Source organism: Cryptosporidium ubiquitum (assembly GCF_001865345.1).
Source record: "Cryptosporidium ubiquitum isolate 39726 chromosome Unknown contig_7, whole genome shotgun sequence".
Lineage (NCBI taxonomy): Eukaryota > Apicomplexa > Conoidasida > Eucoccidiorida > Cryptosporidiidae > Cryptosporidium > Cryptosporidium ubiquitum.
The window spans coordinates 248,451-266,614 of NW_021639830.1; the positions used below are offsets into that span (position 1 = coordinate 248,451).

The window sequence follows — 18,164 nt, forward strand, 5'->3', positions numbered from 1 at the left end:
CCATTTGTTTTTTAATTTAACTTGATAAATTTGCCTAATTAATTTTCACTCGTTTAATTTCATATCCCCACTTGTAAATCAGTCAGTTTTTGTAAGTGATTCCTGCCTCGAAAGCGGCATTTGACTAGACAGTGGCGCATTTTCTTGTATTCTGGTTAAATACCAGAATGTTGAACAATTAGACAGCAGTTTACGTACATTACTTCACAGACAATTAATGTCAAAGATATAGGTTAACCAATGAGAATTAATTGGCGAGGGGAGAATGGCTCCAAATCTTGGGTGGGGTAAGGTTGGACGAGAATTTTTAAATTATATTCTTGCAAATTTAAAAAAGAGCTTCAAATAAAGTACCAATACCGGTTTTGTATTTAAGTGATAGCTAGAAATGGTAGCTGTTGTATCAAGTGACTCTCATAAAGAGAGGCAGTCAAATCGTCCCAGGTTTATTACTCCTGTCTCAGCAGCTGAAAAGAGTATTCCTGTAGTTCCAGCTCCTGATGAAAAAGCTTACAAAGAGACAACCGAGGCAATTCGTCAGGTTCTCAACGAATGGAACATAAAGATCAGAGGCTTAACGAAGATGATAAATGATAGAAGCGTGGGGAGAGAGGCTTTTGATAGAAAAAAGAGCGAATTCCAGGCTAAATTGGATGAATATCAGAAGTGCATTGAAAACCTCGAAGAAGAAAGAAAAGTATGTATGGCTAAGATAAACGAAAAGTCTAAAGAGGGCCGTGAGATGAAGGCTAATTTGCAAAACCTCAAGAAGTCAGTAGGGTATAAATCAGAGGAAGAAATTGAGGCTAGAATCAAAGAGATTGAATATCAGTTAGTTACTTCTACGTTATCTCTAAAGGATGAGAAGAAGTTACTCTCTCAAATTTCTCAACTTAAACAAAGCCGTCCAATAGTTGGAAGGTTTGCTCATATGGATGCAAGCGCTTCATCGTTTGAGGAAAACTCAATTATCCCATTAAGAGCTAAGATTGGTTCAATTATAGAAGATCTTAACAAGTTCCGCAAACAAAAAAAAGAAGTATTTGACAAATTGCGTGCCCTTACAGTAGATAGACAAAAGGCATTAGAACCGCTCAGATCACTTTATGATGAAAGGAGTGCAATGCAGAGTAAAGTAGAGGAGCAGCATACAAAACTTCGTCAATTGAGAGAGGAATATGACCGTGAAATGAGGCTATTTATGGAGTATCAAAGTAAACTTAGGGCACTTCGATCTGAAAGAGTTAAAGAGGAAAAAACCTTAAGGGATCTCTATAGACAGCGCGATGATCTCAAGCTTGCATTGGAGCAAGAAGATGATCCACCCATTTCCACTGAAATGCAATTAGTCCAACAATCTCTAAGCTATATCCAAAAGCTTATGGAGTCCCATGGAATTACTGACAAGACTTCGGAATCTACAAAGGAAAAAGCTAACTTAAATGATGAGAGCAAGGGTTTTTCCGCTTCTGCTATTAAGGGATGCGACAAAGACGAGTCAGTGCTTCTGCCAAAAAACCAGAGGAATGAAGAATATCTTATTCCTCCCAAAGGAAAGAAAAATAAGAGAAAACAGAACTCGTCTTCGAATAGCTCAAGCTCGACTCATAAGCCTCTTGTTGTAGATTTCACCATCATTTCAACATTTGAAAAAGTTGACTTGGACGTTCCTATGACTACTGACGACCTTCCAAAGGCTTATTCACTGTTAATGGAAAAACATCTTAAGCTTAAGAGTGAATCTGATGAAAAATTCGCAAATCGTGAGAAAAGAAAGGAGGAAATCCTCAAAAAACTCGGAGATATTGAACTAAAAATCACCGATGCTGGAGGAGTCCTTGAAGATACGCCCTCCTCTTCACCAAAGATTGAGGAATCAAAGGAATGAGCTACTCTTTCTATTTAGAAAAAGTTATTCTGTGGATAATAAACCAAAACCTGCTCAATCCATTATTTTGTAATTAAGGGTTTTGATCTTTTTTGAAAACACATTTTAATCTTAGGCAACTAATTTTAAGTATTTTTACCTAGCTAATAATGGATTACTACTTATCTTCTCTCTTAAATTCTCTCTTGAAACCGCAGGTAACCCAATGGTTTCGTCGTTTCTTTTAAGGTATAGGATGGTCTCAACATGTTTTGTATATGGAAACATGTCTACTGGGATTGCAAACTTTGGAACAAATACGGGAATATATTCTTTCTGGTCAGTGTGAGGGTCGTATACTGAACATAAATCTAAACAGTTTTTAACTAAAGACTCAACATTACAGCTTACATAAATCAAAGAATCTATTTTTTTAATTTGTCTTAATGACCTTGTAACGCTCGAATGCAATCCACTTCTAGGAGGATCAACAATTGCAATTACTAATTTATTTATTGGTAAATTTTTTAATAAATTAGGTAATATACTTTCCGCAGTTCCCACATAATATTTTGCATTTTCAAACCCAGCAATTGTTGCGTTTTTTTTAGCAGATTCGATTGCTTCTGCTGAACAATCTATTCCAATTAGTTCAACTTTCTTAAAATTCTTTTCCAAATCGCGAAGAATATCTAATAATGTTAAACCAATTGCTCCGACCCCACAACAAACATCCAAAATAACCAATTCCGTTTCAAACTTTCCGTTTTTTTTAAGATTATCTAAAATTTCAATTTCAATAATTCTTCTTATCTCCTTGTATAAGGTTTCACAGCCTCTTGTATTCGTTTGAAAAAAGGATAGTGGGCCGATAAATAACTCAGTATTTCTTATTTTAAACGAAATTTGTGGGTTTCCATAAAGCAAATCTAACTTCCCAATATCAAATGTATCTACAATGGAGTTAGATTGATGAAGATATAAGCTTTTTATATCATACCCTTGAAGGTTCATTTCAGTGTTTTTTTCAATAAATTCTTCTAATAATAAATTGATTAACTCGTTCTTAATTCCGATTCTTTCTAAATCCGTGGTTTGAACAGTGACCATAATTTCTTTATTTGTTTCTGACAATCTAATTAATAGCAATCGCCAAATTCCATTTCTGTTCCTCCTGGAGTATACTTTAAAATTGTTTTTTATTGAGCTCACCTTGACAATTTTTTCCATTTTTTTAACTATAGGAATAATGCAGGGGTTTATGATTTCTATTGTTTCAGTATCTTGGTTTTTGTTTGAATTATTAACGTCATTTGAGTTATTTAAAACACTGATAATAATTGGTTCAAATCTATCAATATATGATACGAATCCCACTGAAACATCAGAATCTGTATCCAGAATTTCACCACTTGTATAGCCAATAGTGAACTCATATTTATTTCTGTAGGAATACGGTATTTTTCCATTTTCCTCATCTTTTATACTAATCGTCGGGAAAACTGGAATTGGCGTTTCAAAATTAATAGGATTAACATTATTGACCACTTCCTCTTTTTTTTCAATCTTGCACCACTGAGGCGGTCTTAAGCCTCTACTAATTGCATGCTTCAAGATTTTGTTAGACAACAATCCCAAATTACTTTTTACTAATTTACTCTTAAATTCGAGTTGATTATTATAAGTTTCAAAGTGCAAAGGAGTAACTTTCTTTCTAAGGCATTCAAGATTTGATCGACTTGCATTACCTCTGTAGTTATCAGTTTTAACTTTTTTTTTATTTGGGTATCCCATCTTTTGTTAAAAAATTCATGGTAACATTTGACAATATAAAGAACCAACCAATTTAGGCGGGACAACTATGAATTTTGTAGTGCAAAAAAATTTTTCCAGAATTTAATTTTAAAATAAAGTTGGAAATATGTTCAATGAGGGTTACTGGATATTAATGAAATCAGACCCTTAACTAGTATTAACTCTCACTTGATTATTTTTCAAGATGATATGCATTATAATATTTTATTCCCATCAAATCTATATATTACCGCCAGTGCTTATCATTACGATATTGAGATCAAAAAATACTAGATTATAAAGTGTGCAAATAAAATTGCATTAATTTTATTATTATCTATCTGTAGCCAGCTTAAAATATATGATTTATACGGTATTTTGTTGCATATGAGTTTATAGAACTGATTGTAAATAAAAAGAGGGATCTGCAATGTCAAACATACTAACATGTAAAGCATTAAAAATAATATGCGGAGAAGACGTCCGTTACTTTGAGCTCGCAGAAGTAGTTTACTTGACTAGAATGAAGAAACTTTACATTTGCTTGGGGAAACATTCAATGTATTTTCTTAAAAGAAACTTAAGGAAAACAATTTCTGGTGGGAAACTAAGGTATTCTCAAATTGAGGGAATATATGAAGATACAAGTAAAGATACACGTTTTTTAATTCTTCTTGGAAATGAAAAAGCTGAAAGATGGGTAGATGATAAACTAGTTATCAGTTGTTTAAACAGGTATATGTTTTGTAATTATTTGGAAATGGCTTGGAAAGCCGACCATGCATACAGAACAGGAAAGTATTATGATTTTCCTAGGTTTGGAATGAACTTTACCGAAATTATAAAAGGAGTAAACATATCTAAGGGGAAAAACTCTGCCACCAATAAAATAAAATCAATAGCAGTTTGGGGAGTGAATTCAAAAGAGAAGAGCAATAAAGAACGATACAAAACTGGCAAATATGCAGGGATATTGGATGAAGAGACACTACTTGCAATTCAAAAGCAATTAACTTCAGTCGAAGAAAGTTACATGAGTACAATATTTCCACTTGTTAAGGTAGAAGAGTTTCTAGACTATAAAAAGTACATCTTCGATGGCTATTTTTTTTTTGCAAAGCAAGGCTTTGAAAATAAGGCAACCCAATCATATAGTTCGCAGACAGGCTCCTATGTATCATACAATGGCGTTGAAATTAATATTAATGTACACCCACAGATTTTTTTAAACCAAAAGAAGGCGAATACCAATAATACACAAACTAGAGAAAGTAAAGGCGCAGAAACTAAGGGTTATTCAAATATTGGTAGCAGCCTCTATAATGTTGCTCAAGAGTATGTTAGGTTACTTTCCAATATGTCTACTGACAAAACTTACTCTGTATATCTCAATAGGCAGTACAACAAAAAAATGAATCTCTCAGACGATATTTCAACCTGGTCTTCCTGGGAGATTTTCATTAAAACAACAAGAATGAGTATTGCATGCATAATAATGAGGAGATGTTATATCCCTCCAACAATAGACTCATACCAGGATATTTCAGTGACTTACACTTGTTCATACAAGGATATGAAATATTTTAACTTAAGTGATAGAGATTTATTAAGGGAGTGCAGACTGTCAGCAGATTCAATTTCTCCGATTTCTCAGCATCATACTTTATACACAGAGTTTATTCAGTCGCAATTGGATACTTTGCTCTTTGATGAATTTTCATACAGTTGGATTTCTACGAATATAAAGTTGCACCCAGTATTTAAAATAGGAGCAAGATCTTTTCTAAAGTCAATACTAAAATTGTTGGATAAAGCTAATATTCTAGCAGACAGTGATTTAATAGAAGAAATTGATTTACTGGAAAAAAGTGGATCAAGCAGATACGACACTGAGAATGAAACAAAAGTTGAAGTATTTGATGATCCTATGGCATGTATTCATGAAATGCTTTCTCAAATATCTGGAATAGATAAATTCTCTAAAAGTACTATAGAAAGACAAAAGCTGCATTTTTTTGAACTTAGACTTGCTAGATATCTTTCCTATTGCATTGATGGAGGCTTGCTTGGAGCAAAATTTATTATTGAGGACCTTGTATCATCCGTTGGAATGGCAAACAGGAACATTGATAATAAATTAAGACAAGTTTTGGATTATTTGTTACATGTTCGATCAAAGGACATGTCTGTGGATTATTGCCAATTAAAGCTCGTGAATCTTCTTCAGGATCCGAGATTCGTAAGGGATTATTGTTTTGTACCATCTGTAATGGCGAGATTTGTAAATAGTGGATATTGTGCAAGACTTATCCAAGCTGGAAAAGAAACATTGTATATAGAATTTTTAATGAATCTTTTAACACTACCCTTAAAGAATAACTTTGGCCAAAGATCACAATTAAGAATATCCATTCTTCAGCAAGTGCTACACGCAACAGGAGACTCTAAAAAAAGAGATTACTATATTCAGATGATTCCTCTACTTGTTGAAATTTTTTCTGGTAATGATATAGACGATGACAATACTGGGCCAAAATATGCTGGGGCAGCTTTACTTAACCTTTGCTTCTCAAATGATGTATTAAAGAGCGAGCTTGTAAAAGCAGGGGTATCTGCTGCAATAATCAAGAAGCTTCGTAAAAGAGATGACCTTCAACTGACCAAAATATGTCTTTCTCTTGTGGTAAATATTTCTAAAGACCCTTCACATCGCCAGGCCCTAATAGCAGAGGGAATACTACCCATTATTGCTGATATTCTCCACGAAATTCTCGAAGATTTCAGACCCTCCAACCAAGATTCAATTTCACAAAAAAATATAAGCCAAGGACAATACAACATTCATTCAATGCAAAACAGTGACTGGGATATACTTCCTATTATTTTAGGAGCAATTGGTCAATTAAGTAATGAAAATGACGTAAGGAATATTTTTATTTCTAATTGGTGCGTGCTTGATTATATTCTATATCTCTTCCATAACCTTGAGGTATATGTAGGGAGTAATAACGATATAATCTGTAAAATAATTTTTTGTATCAAACAACTTTGTAATTCAAATTGGATTGTACAACTTCGTGTTGGAAAACATTGTATCCCAACTCTTATTGAAATAATTTCGACACCAATTAATAAAAAAGAAAGGAAAGAGGCTTCAAATATGAAATTCGTTCAGTACTACTCTTATTGGGTTCCATTTCATACTATATCAAATAGCAAGGATTCTTCTATTTTTCTCAGTGGAATAAATGGAGACGTAATTTTTCATTCACTGTTATTATTGGAGACTCTTTCTTATTATCATCCAAATTGTCTTGAAATGATTGCATGCGGTATTGAAAATGCACTTGATTTGTGCCTTGAATCTTATTGCATAGATACTATAGTAATAAAACTAAACTATTTAAAAGACGTGATCAAGAAGGTATCTCTCAGAATCTAATCATCTAATCACAATTTCAGAAAATAAATGTTAGTTATCTAATTAAAACTAAAGATTTTGCACTCGCCAATTATTTGTTTGATTCAAATCTTGTATTTGCCAGTTAAAATAATATCAAAATTTCTTTAATAAAGAAATAATAAAATTTAAAGTACGAAAAAACTAACTACTAGATAATTTTCAAGTTCCAAATTTCCCTAGTTTTATTTGGCCACATTTTATCCATAATTGAATTGATTTCATACTTCTATTAGGAAGACTTTGCTATTTGACATTTTAACAAAGTACAAATAAGCAAGATATTGATCTTTCCGAAATTCGTTGAATTTGAATGAATATTCAGCAAAAAACTAATATTTAGGTTTAATTCATAAATCCAAATCGAAGAGATGATTTATGGGTAATCAAGTTAAACCTTTATTTGCCGAGCTAATTGAAGATCAAGCCAAATCCATTTTTTGGATGAAAACTAAGATAAAAGTATAATGGCTAAAAGATATAAAATTATTAATAAGAATAGGCCATATATATTTTCTTTTCGTAAATTTTCTTTTATTTAATTAAATGGTGTTAATTCATATAGAACACTAATTTTCATGAAAATGATAATTGCCTCTCCCAATTCAAAATTATGGCTTTGAAGAAAATTTCAGCATTATTTCTACAAAAAGATTTATCATTCGAAGAGAGATCATGCAAAATTTTGGTAATAAAGGATAGTAGAATTATCTATAATCTTTAAAGTATATCACTATAATGGAAGACTGATTTGAGATTTAAAAATATCTATAATGACCCTAATTTTCCCAGGAAATATAATAAAGTTTTAATTAGCATGCTTAATGCTTTCAAATGAATTTCTTCTTGCTACACCTAATACTGAAGATGATTGCTTGTTAATTTTTGGGGGAGGAGGAGGAGGCGGTGGCGGTATATGTAGAGGAACAGAAATAGAAGGAAATATGAAGTGCTGTGGAGAATCACTATACAAATTTGCAACAGGAACTTGACTAGGAAATAGTATATTTCCATTATTTTGGTCACAGGCACCACCTTGGTTATACCCAACTATATGTAGAGGAGGAGCTTCAAAAGCACCAAAATGCTGATGAGAAGAGATTTTCTGTTTCACAGTATTAACATTAGATGGAGATAGTGGTAAACCAAGACCCTGCCCCAATATACTACTTCCTACCCCTGCAGACCCTCCAGAACGACCTCTGGAATAATCATTGGATATGTTAAGATATCCTCCGCAAATACTAGAAAAGTCGCCAAATGGTGATTGGATAATCTGAATAGCTCTTTGTATCTCGTTCCGAAGGTGTTTTTTGTTATTTTCGTCAAAAATAGGCCTACATGCAGGCGGACCCGGAAAAGGATTTCTAATATCACAACAAATACCTGGAATTGTAGTATTAACAATTTCTGGAGAGCTGATATCAATAACTGTGGTCCAAAGATGAGTCTCAATGAATTTAAGAAACCTGTAAAATAATGTGTGGCTTTGAGAAAACTTAAGAAACTTGGATTCTTCAAAAGTTTTCACATTGCTAATTAAAGTAGGAGGGTTACTAAATAATTCATCAATATCAAAGATATTCTTGACAGAATTTGAATTAAACTCGTTTTTTTCTTTCTTTATTATCTCCCGATTGGAATTTATACAGCAATCCTTAATATCAGTTGAAGAAAAACTACCATCTTTGTTAATACTTGTTTCTATTTGTTTCATTCCATTTCTACAACAAATGCCCTCCAAAGAATATTCGATATTTGAAATATTCACTGTATTGGGTTGAGAGCAAACACAAGAATATCTTGGGTCTGTACAATTATTACATATGTTATCTGAGCTTAATATTCCAGTAGAAGGCGAATATGTACAAGCAGTGCTTCCAATTGAAGATCTGCTAGATTCACCAAACGTTTCATGCTCCTCCAAAGGTTTGTCTAAATTTAAGTTCCTTACATTTAATAATGATCCCTCAAAATGACTATCTTCGCTAATAGAATACCTGTTGTTATTTGCAGAAGACCTAGCACCATGACGAGCTCCAACTCCCTCCAAATCTGTTTTATATTGAAATTTGCTACCCTTAACAACATCAAGATAGAGCATTTTACTTCCAGCACTATCCTTTTCAATTGAACCTTTATCTGGCTCAGAATCAAAACTTGAATCACTTGAAATAGCCTGCTCAGCTATACCAACACTTCCAGATGCTGTTTCTGTGTCGTAATTACCATTAGACACTTCTTCTATATCATCCTTATAACCGACTGTCTCTTCTTGGTCTAAATCAGAAACCAACGAAGGAAAACTACCATCTACATAACTTTCTTCTGGAATTCCCTCAGTTTTTTCAATTCCACTTTGCAAATAAATGTCCTTTCCCCCTTCTTTGTAATTATCCCTAATGGATGAAAATGCCGGATTTCTTTCATTAATTTTGTCTTTGCTTTGGACACTTTCAGTATTCAGATCTTCTAATATATTCTTAAATAATGCTTTTGATGCATTATGTGATTTAATAAAAAACTCGTTTGCATCAATAACAGGGAGTATTCCAATTTTTTGGAAAAAATATATAACACAAATGGTCCATGCATATCCACCTGGGAATCCATTTAAAGTATTCCTAAGCCCACGAAATCTTGTCCACACCTTTGTTAGTACGACAACATGGACAACTCTAGGATCCATTCTCGCATACCATGTAAGGATCCCAAGCCTACTTTGAATAATGGGTAATGAATTAGCCTTTTGAATCGGTAGGATTTTATGTAGGGAACTTGAAGTTTGGTCGTCCTTTTCAACTTTATCCTGGTTATTATTTGAGGGTAGCGCAATCGAAATATCCAAAACTATATCTGTATGTGTATGTAGCATCCTAATAATTGGAATGTGAGCACTGGTTATATCTTGTATACATGTAAACGGGTTGCGCAGCTTTTGCATTTTCTCTGATTGGCTTAATGATGTGGAATTCTTCATTTTGATATTATCTTCATTACACTTTAGTGAATTTACGCATTCGCAAGATTTAGATGACTTATTCTTACTGATCGCATCTAAAACATCCAATGAGTTATTTTGTAATAGATTTAGAAGTTCCTGTAAAATTAGGCCAGGCGGCTTGGTGAAGATACCTGATATAGGTGAGTCCCCATATTTGACTCTGTCAGATAAATCCTGTTTTGGAATCAATGCAATGTCTACATCAGAAAATTGATCAGCGAATCCTGTACTCGTTGAACCATATGGGAACACTAATAAAGGGATTTTGGATTGCTCAAGCCAATTTCTTAGATCATTAACGACACTTGATACTTTTAAAATAAATTCCTTATTTGGAATAAGGTAATTTATTACATTTAGTGTTGAAATTTCATAGCTTCTTAATGAGTAAGGTTGAAAATATGGGATTTGGCCGTTGAATATGGATGGCGTGGCTCCCATTAAACTATTCCCTATTTTTCCTATTGAGCTGAGATTAAATTGGGGATAGGCGGAAGAAATACCTCCTGATAGGAGTAAATCCTGCTTTTGGATAGTTGAAGACGTCTTTGAATCAGGAAAATAGTCTGGAGGAGGTGGAACAATGTGGCCAATATTATCTTGAGGAATTAACTGATTATACCAAAATTGGTGTGGTATCGGGGCTATTAAAGGAACATGTATTTGACCGCATTGTTGACTTTCTGGGATTGCATTATTATGAACAATTCCTTGTGAAAAACCACTTCTGTTATGTTGGCTGGATGGCTCACTTAAGCTATTACTTGCAATATTCATAGGACTTGTAATATTCTCATTAATTATACTGGTTCTGCCCTTAATATTCCTATTACTACTAACTTTTGATACTCCTAAACAATCGGAAGATGGTATTGAGGTTGATTTTGGGGTTGAAGTTACTGCTGATGCGGAAATAGGTGAACATGGTACTGAAGGCGAAGGCAAACTTGAAGCTGCATTAATACTCTGAGAAGTACAACGGCCTTCCCCACCATTTGATTTCTCAGGCTTCTTTTTTCGGTTTTGTGCATTATTTGAATTTAAAGACGACAGGCCAAGTTTGTTTGAAGATTGGCTAGAAGAAATTTCAGTTCCGCCTAAGCCACCCTTATTGTTATCTGTTTGAGTATTTTTAACCAGATTTGGGTTGATTCTCTTGTTAGAGTGAGCAGATCTACGCCCGGATTTTCCTGAAGCATCTTTTTTTTCAGAAGTAGGATCTAGAACTCTATCCACACTGACCAGGACAGAACGTCTTCTCTGGCCAGTTTCTGCATTTCTTTTCCCAGTAATTGTCATTGACTCCCAGATTGACCGTCAAAAAAGTGATAGAGAGCAAAATAGGGTATTGAAAGAATTGAATGCCTTGTTAGTGTCCGTCTCTAGCCACAACTCGTAGAAATCTAACTTACTTAATTTGAATCGCTCCGTGTCTACGTTTCGAGAAAAAAGTACTCTCTTGAACCTTGGTCAACTCTAACTCTCAAGTAGTTTCTTATTATTTCTTTCTTATTGCAATAGCCATTGCATTATTCGAGGTCCTTTGCAGTTCTCTTCGTGTTTAAAAATTCAAATATACTTGCAAATATTAGTTCGCAAAATTAGACTCAAAGCTTAACCGCCAATTGCGCGCCTTAGGTGCCTAGACCCGCCTTGATTTGAATGAACACGTAAATGTTTTATTTAACTTTGAATTGTTAAATACCGCAATAGACGCAAATAGAAGATGAACAATAAATTATTGTGAGAATTAATATGGATTAATTTGTTTAGAATAATAGTAATTTGGCACACTAAGAGGCAAAGTAGTCAACTCTATCTGAATTCTTTTTACTGTAGAAATTATTTCGGATTTCTTTCGAAGAAAATTTCTGCATGCATTTTCACAATACTTTTAATTGGACAAAAGTTTTTTTCCTTTAGAAATGATCTTTAACTTTTGGCGATTCCAATGTTATTTATGAGAATAATTGATGTTGAGGTGCCCAAATCAACATCGGCATAGACAACAAAAAATAGTGATTACATGTTCTATTAAATGAATGAATATGCAGAAAATAGCTAGGTTCAACCCTTCAAAGTTCTTTGATCTTGAAAATACAATTTCCGTTTTTAAATACGGCTCCACTATACGTTCTACTTCCGTAAGTTCTGTAATTTATATAATGTATTTTGGCACCACTATACTCTTCATTAATATACTTTAATTAGGCATTTAATACAAGAATACACGACTTTATTGTAGTTATTGATGAAGGTTTGGAAAAAGCTGTAAGGTGGCACCAGAAAATGATGATGAATTATCCATGGCATTATTCTAAGATTTCTCTCTTGGGGCCTAAATACATATCGAAATTTCAGAGATACTCAAAACTCTGCCCGATATTTTACAACTCATGTATTATGACGAATGAAAATAAGGCAAGTTTAATTTAAGAAATGAGATCGAATTATTGAGATTATTTCAACCGTATCCTATTAGATAATTAAATATGGAATAGTTTCAAAAGATAATTTAACAGATTCACTAATTAATTGGACATCACCATTTATCTTAAATAGATTCCAAAAAATGGTAAGCTATAATGAAAATATTGCAGAATTAAGTAGCTCTCTTTATTATTCATTCTATTCTAGATTTTCCCAGTGGGAATTACAGATAATTATTTACAGTCATTAATCTTGAAATGTAATATGCAAACAATAAGACTTTCTCTGTTGGGTCTATGCAAAGACACTTTGTTTGATAAAACAATGCATAAACATGATTTAAATAATTTATCAAATAATTTAAATATTCAAGAGAACAGAGTCTCATTGTTGGAGTTTTTCCGTGAAATTGTAAACTCCTCATACAAAGGAGATATACGTTTCTTATTCAATGACTCAAGTAAAAAATTGTCCGAAAGAGAATTGTATGATTCATTGCCGTTTTTAACAGCTCGTTACCTGCCTTTGATTATTGATTACTTTGGGAATAACAAATCAGAACTTGAAATAGAAGGAACTAAATTGAGTACTTTAAATAAATTGTGCAACTTAGCAAGGTCAATAAATGATAAAATGGCATCTAAATTGATGGAGAACCCAATGTCTGGGATGAATAGTGAATTTTGTGCTTCTGAAGATTGGAACTCGTTTTTCAGATTGTTCTTTAATGAAAAAATAATACTAAAGGTATGTATAGCGAAATTGTTAGTTAAAATCGATTCTCTTTAGATTAACCCAAGTAGGGAATGGAAGGCTCATGAATTTTTCAAGCTTCCCAACCAATTTAAAAGTAGAGCAAGCAAAATAGCTGCCAAAAAAAGATTTTTAAGACTTTTAAAAATTAATATTTTATCTAATAAATATATTAATTCTATTTGCCCTTGCGCTTTACCTTGGAGTTCTAACATTATTGACGAAACTATACGAAGATATAATTTCAAGTGCTCGCTGGTGGGTATATTAAATAATACACTATCTAACCTTGGAAAAATCGTAAGTAAAAATTATCACTCCAAAATTTTTGACTTTTTAATCTCAAATATTTAGAATTTCTATGTCAAGTACAAAATAAACCATAAATAATTTAGATTAATTGAAGGGATGCTATTATTTCAATTAAATAGTAATTTAATTGCTTGCTCAACAAATTGATTTGTTTTGGCTAATATCAATGTTCAGATTAGATTTTTTTTCTAAGAAACTAGCACTTGTTGCAGACTCGTTATCATGTGAATCATATTCAACACTTCTTAAGAATGCAGAATTATATGTCAAGTTCTCCTTTTGCAAATTGGGTGAGGTTACTGTTGATTGAGAATACTTTCGCAAGTCTAGAGTCATAGTGGAGCTTGTCTGTAGTTCTCTATTTTTATAAACTCCTATGAGTGTATCTGCTTGGGAAAAAAGCCTATCTTTAAGAGAAATAACAATTGATTGGAATGAAGCTTTTCTTAAAAACTTAGCTATAGACTGTACATTACAGGGATCAAGAGCTGCATCCACTTCATCTAGCACGAAAAAGGGAGATGGATGATAGCTTTGCATCGCAAAAAGCAGTGCCAGCGCAGCCATAGTTTTCTCGCCTCCACTAAGCTGTTGTATATCTCTGAAGCGTTTTGATGGAGGCATTGCATGAAAAATTACTCCGCATGCAAACGGTTCTTCCAAATTTGTATCATCCAAATCCAAAAATGCTTGACCGCCAACATTAGAATTATTACATGTCAATCGGGAATAAAAATCTCCAACAGCTTCTTTTACTGTTTCAAAGCATTTCATAAACGATTCTGTTCGCTTTTTACGAATTAATTTATATGACTTGTCAATTTCCATAGACTTCTTTCTCATATCTTTTTGGTCTTCTAAAAGTGCGTCTAACTGTGCATCTATTTCTTTAAGCTTTCCTTTCGATTTCATATTTGGGTTCAAAGACTCCAGTTTATCAGAAATATCAGACATGTTTTTTTTGAGTCTCAAAATCTCATTTTCTATTTGTTTCCGTGAATTAGAAGAACATTTTTGTTTTTCAGTTAGGGTACTATAGTCTATTTGGATAATTGGGGGCTCTAGATCCTCAATGTGAGGTTCATTCTTGTTTTTACCACTGATTTCAAAAAATTCCCAGTACTTCCTAATATCTTCGTATTCTCCAGATATTAAAGGAATTTTAATGTTTTCAAATACAATATTCTTCAGTAAAGAAATCAGTTCTTCATTGAGCAACTCCAATTCCTCGTTTTTGGAGCTTCTTTCAAGCTCTTTGGTTGCACATAGCTCTTGCAGTTCTAATAAAGACTTTTTTTTTGCTTCTAGCTCTTTCTGGGTTTCTTTCTTAAGTGATAAAAACGATTTTATTGTGTTCTTTATATTAATTTGTTTAGATTCAAGTTTTGAAATTTCTTCGTTTAATTTCTCTAAATGTTTGCATTCTTCAGAAACTAGATTCTCAATACGAAGTAAATTGGTCTCTTTTTCTTTAAATTTTTCCTTTAATGAATCATTCTTTTTTTTAATACTCTCATATTCTTCTTTAAGGATATTTAATTTACTGAGAAGTTTCTTTCTCTTCTGAAGTTGTTCTTCATGTTTTTTCCTAGAATTTTGTTCAAGTAGACTAATATCTTCTATATTTAGTTTCTTAGAAAGTTTTATAAAGTGCTTCTGATCAGATTCGTGAATCTCGTTCCTCAAATTTTCTAATTTTCTATGCAATAATTCATATTCTGAACGATGTTTCAATATTTCCTCTTCTCTTTCATTAAGTTTCTTTTCTAAAAGGCTTATCGCTTTGCTTTTTTCACTTTTGTTTTTGCCATAAATATCAATTTTTAATTCTGTGGAATTTCTATCAATTTTCAGTCTTTTCAGGTTTTCTTTCAATCTATAGAGTTTTCTCTGACCGTCAGATTCGGTTTCTTCAAGCTTAAAAATTTGTTCGTTAAGTGCTTCGATTTTACTGGATAAATTTGTATATTCTCTTGCAAAATTTTTGCTACTGGCCTGACTTCTAGATGAGTCAGCAGAGATATTGCCATTCTTAAGTATTTTCTCACCGTCAAAAGTCATCACTTTAGGGATAACTCCCAATCTCGGAGCTTCCATGTAAAATATTTTCTTTGCATCCTCTAGGCTTTCAGTGAATATTACTCCAAAAAGACAAAATTCTAATACAGGCTGTATCCTTTCATCTGATGTATGTAAATTGTCTTTAGCTAAAGATCTTATTGATTTGTTGCTATTGCATATTGCTCTAAAGTTTGCTTCTTTGACTGAGGAATTACCTCCTTTATTAAATTTAACAGAATTTAGAGGTAGGAAATTCAATGGCTGCTTTCTTTGCTGTTTCAACCAAAATATACAATTTTTTGCGGTTTCCCAAGTACTTACCACTATATATTCACCGTATTTTCCAAGTGCAGAGTCTATTACTGAATTGTATTGCTTATTATTTGAATGACACATATCAGAAAGTCTACCAAAAACAAGGTTTTCCTCCATTCCTGTTATTTCTCTGGTATTAATGAAACTTTTCATATCTTCAATCAGTTTCCTGGATTCCATTTCTTTCTGAATTTCTCCTTTCTTTGCATCTATATTCTTGATTCTTTCATTATACATATCTCTTTGCTCCGTAAATTCTGCTATCTTATCTGTCAAACCATTAAAATTAGTTTCCAATTCAAATATTTGAGAATTTAACTCTGCTTCATTCTCTTTTGAATGATTTAGCCTTTCTTTTTGCTCGTTAACTTTGATTGAAATTGAATCTAACATTCCCTTGTTAGTGGTTAATTGAGTCTGAATTTCTTCATTTTCTTTTTCCAAAATTTCAATTAAACCAAGTTTATTTGCCATTTCTCGTTCTACTTGAAGTAATTGTTCTCTTAATTCAGAAGACTCCATATCCGCCTTTTTTTTGCATTCAATATATTCTTGCAGATCAGAAGATATGACATCCATAAATTCAGAAGATTCTGGCAGCTCTAAGCTTCTTAACTCATTATTAATTAGCTCCATTTTTGTTTTGTATTCTTCAATTAATTTTTCATTCTTTTTTTCGTATATTTGTATAGTCTCCTTTTGTTTTAGTAATTTCTTTAGTTCCAGTTTATTATGTTTAATGCTACTCTCGTATTTGATCTGTTCATTTTTCTTAGAAGATTCATCCTGCTCCAATATTTCAAGATCGCTGCATTGATTATTCCATTTTAAGTTGTCATTGGCAAGTTTAGATTCGTCTTCCTTAATTTTTTTTTTCGCACTTTCTATATTTTGGTTCATTAATGTAATTTCATTATCTATATTCTGCCGCTCCTCGAAATATTTTCCTCCCATCACTTCATTACAATATAGCTGAAGAAGAGTCAGTTCCAGTTTAGTATTTGCCATTTGTTCGGTCAGCTTTTCATACTCATTTACTTCCTCAATCTGTTTCTGCAGTTCTCGTTTTTCCGCTTCGAGGAGTTTTCTTCTATTAAAACTATTATGTGACACTATTTGATTTAAACTTTGTTCATTAGATAGGCGATCATATTCTTCGATAAACTCGTCACTACCGGAAATTTGTTCAAAGAGTTTTGTCAGCTCTTTTGGTGCTCTTTGTGCGACATCTTCTACATCCCCTTGAAAAACCAGAAAGTTTCTTGCTTTTACCAAAATATTATAATCTGCTAGCCTTTTTACGTATGCCTCCTGTGAAACAACATCTTTATCAATTATATATCTTGAAGCTCCGCTTGATAAAATTTTCCTTGAAAATTTTATTTCTTGGTTATCAAAATACGATATAAAGATAAGCGATACCTCAGCATTGTTTGAAAAGTTCTGTTTCGATCCTTTCTGAGGCAAAAACACGGCATTAACTGATTGGGATATATCAACCGGCCCTCCCTCTTGTTCCGGACGGTAAATTAAGTCTTTCAAATTTGTGCTTCTCATGTCATTTGATGATAATCCCAAAGCAAAAGACAAAGCATCCATTAGGTTTGATTTTCCTGAGCCATTTGGACCAACAATACAGGTTAACCCTTTCGAAAATGGCCCAATTATATGCTTTCCTTTGTAGCTTTTAAAATTTTCAATAATTAATTCTTTTATGAAACATTTCAAGTTTTTTTCTTTTTTATTATTTTCAGTCAAGTCTTCAATTTGTATCATACTGTCAGTGTTATTATCTGTTAATAATTGCATGATTCATCATTCAATAATTCAGAAGAATAATAATATTGAAAAAATATTTATTTTTCTACTAGTTTTTTTATTAAGCTTTTATATTATCGTCCTTTTCCTATTATGTCCTATACCGGCTAATATTGCATGCAGACCTAAACCCCACATTTAGGCGGTAAATGGTAGAGCGGCTATTGGTTTTTATTACATGTATTGCGCCAATAAAGATTGATATATTTTTTTCTGAAAGGGGGAGGATTATAAAGATTAGATTAATGAGGGCAAAATAAAGGATTTATTGTGAAGTTGCCAATGCATTGACCATTTTAACATTTTCGGTAATAGAAACGAATTCCCCAAGTATTATTCTTTCAAAGGCT

At 32.7% G+C, this 18,164-nt stretch overlaps 7 protein-coding genes across 7 annotated transcripts; 4 read left to right on the plus strand and 3 right to left on the minus strand.

The window, feature by feature from the left end:
* Positions 1–388: 388 nt before the first annotated feature.
* cubi_00649 (nuclear segregation protein) lies at positions 389–1,888 on the plus strand (the record flags this gene model as incomplete). The annotated part of the gene is made up of 1 exon (XM_029017662.1): positions 389–1,888. The coding sequence occupies one exon, from the start codon at positions 389–391 to the stop codon at positions 1,886–1,888; it is 1,500 nt and encodes a 499-aa protein (XP_028873460.1).
* Positions 1,889–2,023: 135 nt separating this feature from the next.
* cubi_00650 (RNA methylase) lies at positions 2,024–3,661 on the minus strand (the record flags this gene model as incomplete). The annotated part of the gene is made up of 1 exon (XM_029017663.1): positions 2,024–3,661. One exon carries the CDS (start codon positions 3,659–3,661, stop codon positions 2,024–2,026), a length of 1,638 nt encoding a protein of 545 aa, XP_028873461.1.
* A 430-nt stretch (positions 3,662–4,091) lies between these two features.
* On the plus strand, positions 4,092–7,103 carry cubi_00651 (uncharacterized protein; the record flags this gene model as incomplete). Its single annotated transcript, XM_029017664.1, has 1 exon — positions 4,092–7,103. The coding sequence occupies one exon, from the start codon at positions 4,092–4,094 to the stop codon at positions 7,101–7,103; it is 3,012 nt and encodes a 1,003-aa protein (XP_028873462.1).
* An 826-nt stretch (positions 7,104–7,929) lies between these two features.
* On the minus strand, positions 7,930–11,424 carry cubi_00652 (PO1 beta superfamily nucleotidyltransferase; the record flags this gene model as incomplete). The annotated part of the gene is made up of 1 exon (XM_029017665.1): positions 7,930–11,424. The coding sequence occupies one exon, from the start codon at positions 11,422–11,424 to the stop codon at positions 7,930–7,932; it is 3,495 nt and encodes a 1,164-aa protein (XP_028873463.1).
* Positions 11,425–12,173: 749 nt separating this feature from the next.
* Positions 12,174–12,561, plus strand: cubi_00653 (uncharacterized protein; the record flags this gene model as incomplete). Its single annotated transcript, XM_029017666.1, has 2 exons — positions 12,174–12,269; positions 12,337–12,561. 2 exons carry the CDS (start codon positions 12,174–12,176, stop codon positions 12,559–12,561), a joined length of 321 nt encoding a protein of 106 aa, XP_028873464.1.
* Positions 12,562–12,819: 258 nt separating this feature from the next.
* cubi_00654 (uncharacterized protein) lies at positions 12,820–13,662 on the plus strand (the record flags this gene model as incomplete). The annotated part of the gene is made up of 2 exons (XM_029017667.1): positions 12,820–13,302; positions 13,345–13,662. The coding sequence occupies 2 exons, from the start codon at positions 12,820–12,822 to the stop codon at positions 13,660–13,662; spliced, it is 801 nt and encodes a 266-aa protein (XP_028873465.1).
* Positions 13,663–13,755: 93 nt separating this feature from the next.
* cubi_00655 (uncharacterized protein) lies at positions 13,756–17,805 on the minus strand (the record flags this gene model as incomplete). The annotated part of the gene is made up of 1 exon (XM_029017668.1): positions 13,756–17,805. The coding sequence occupies one exon, from the start codon at positions 17,803–17,805 to the stop codon at positions 13,756–13,758; it is 4,050 nt and encodes a 1,349-aa protein (XP_028873466.1).
* Positions 17,806–18,164: the final 359 nt, after the last annotated feature.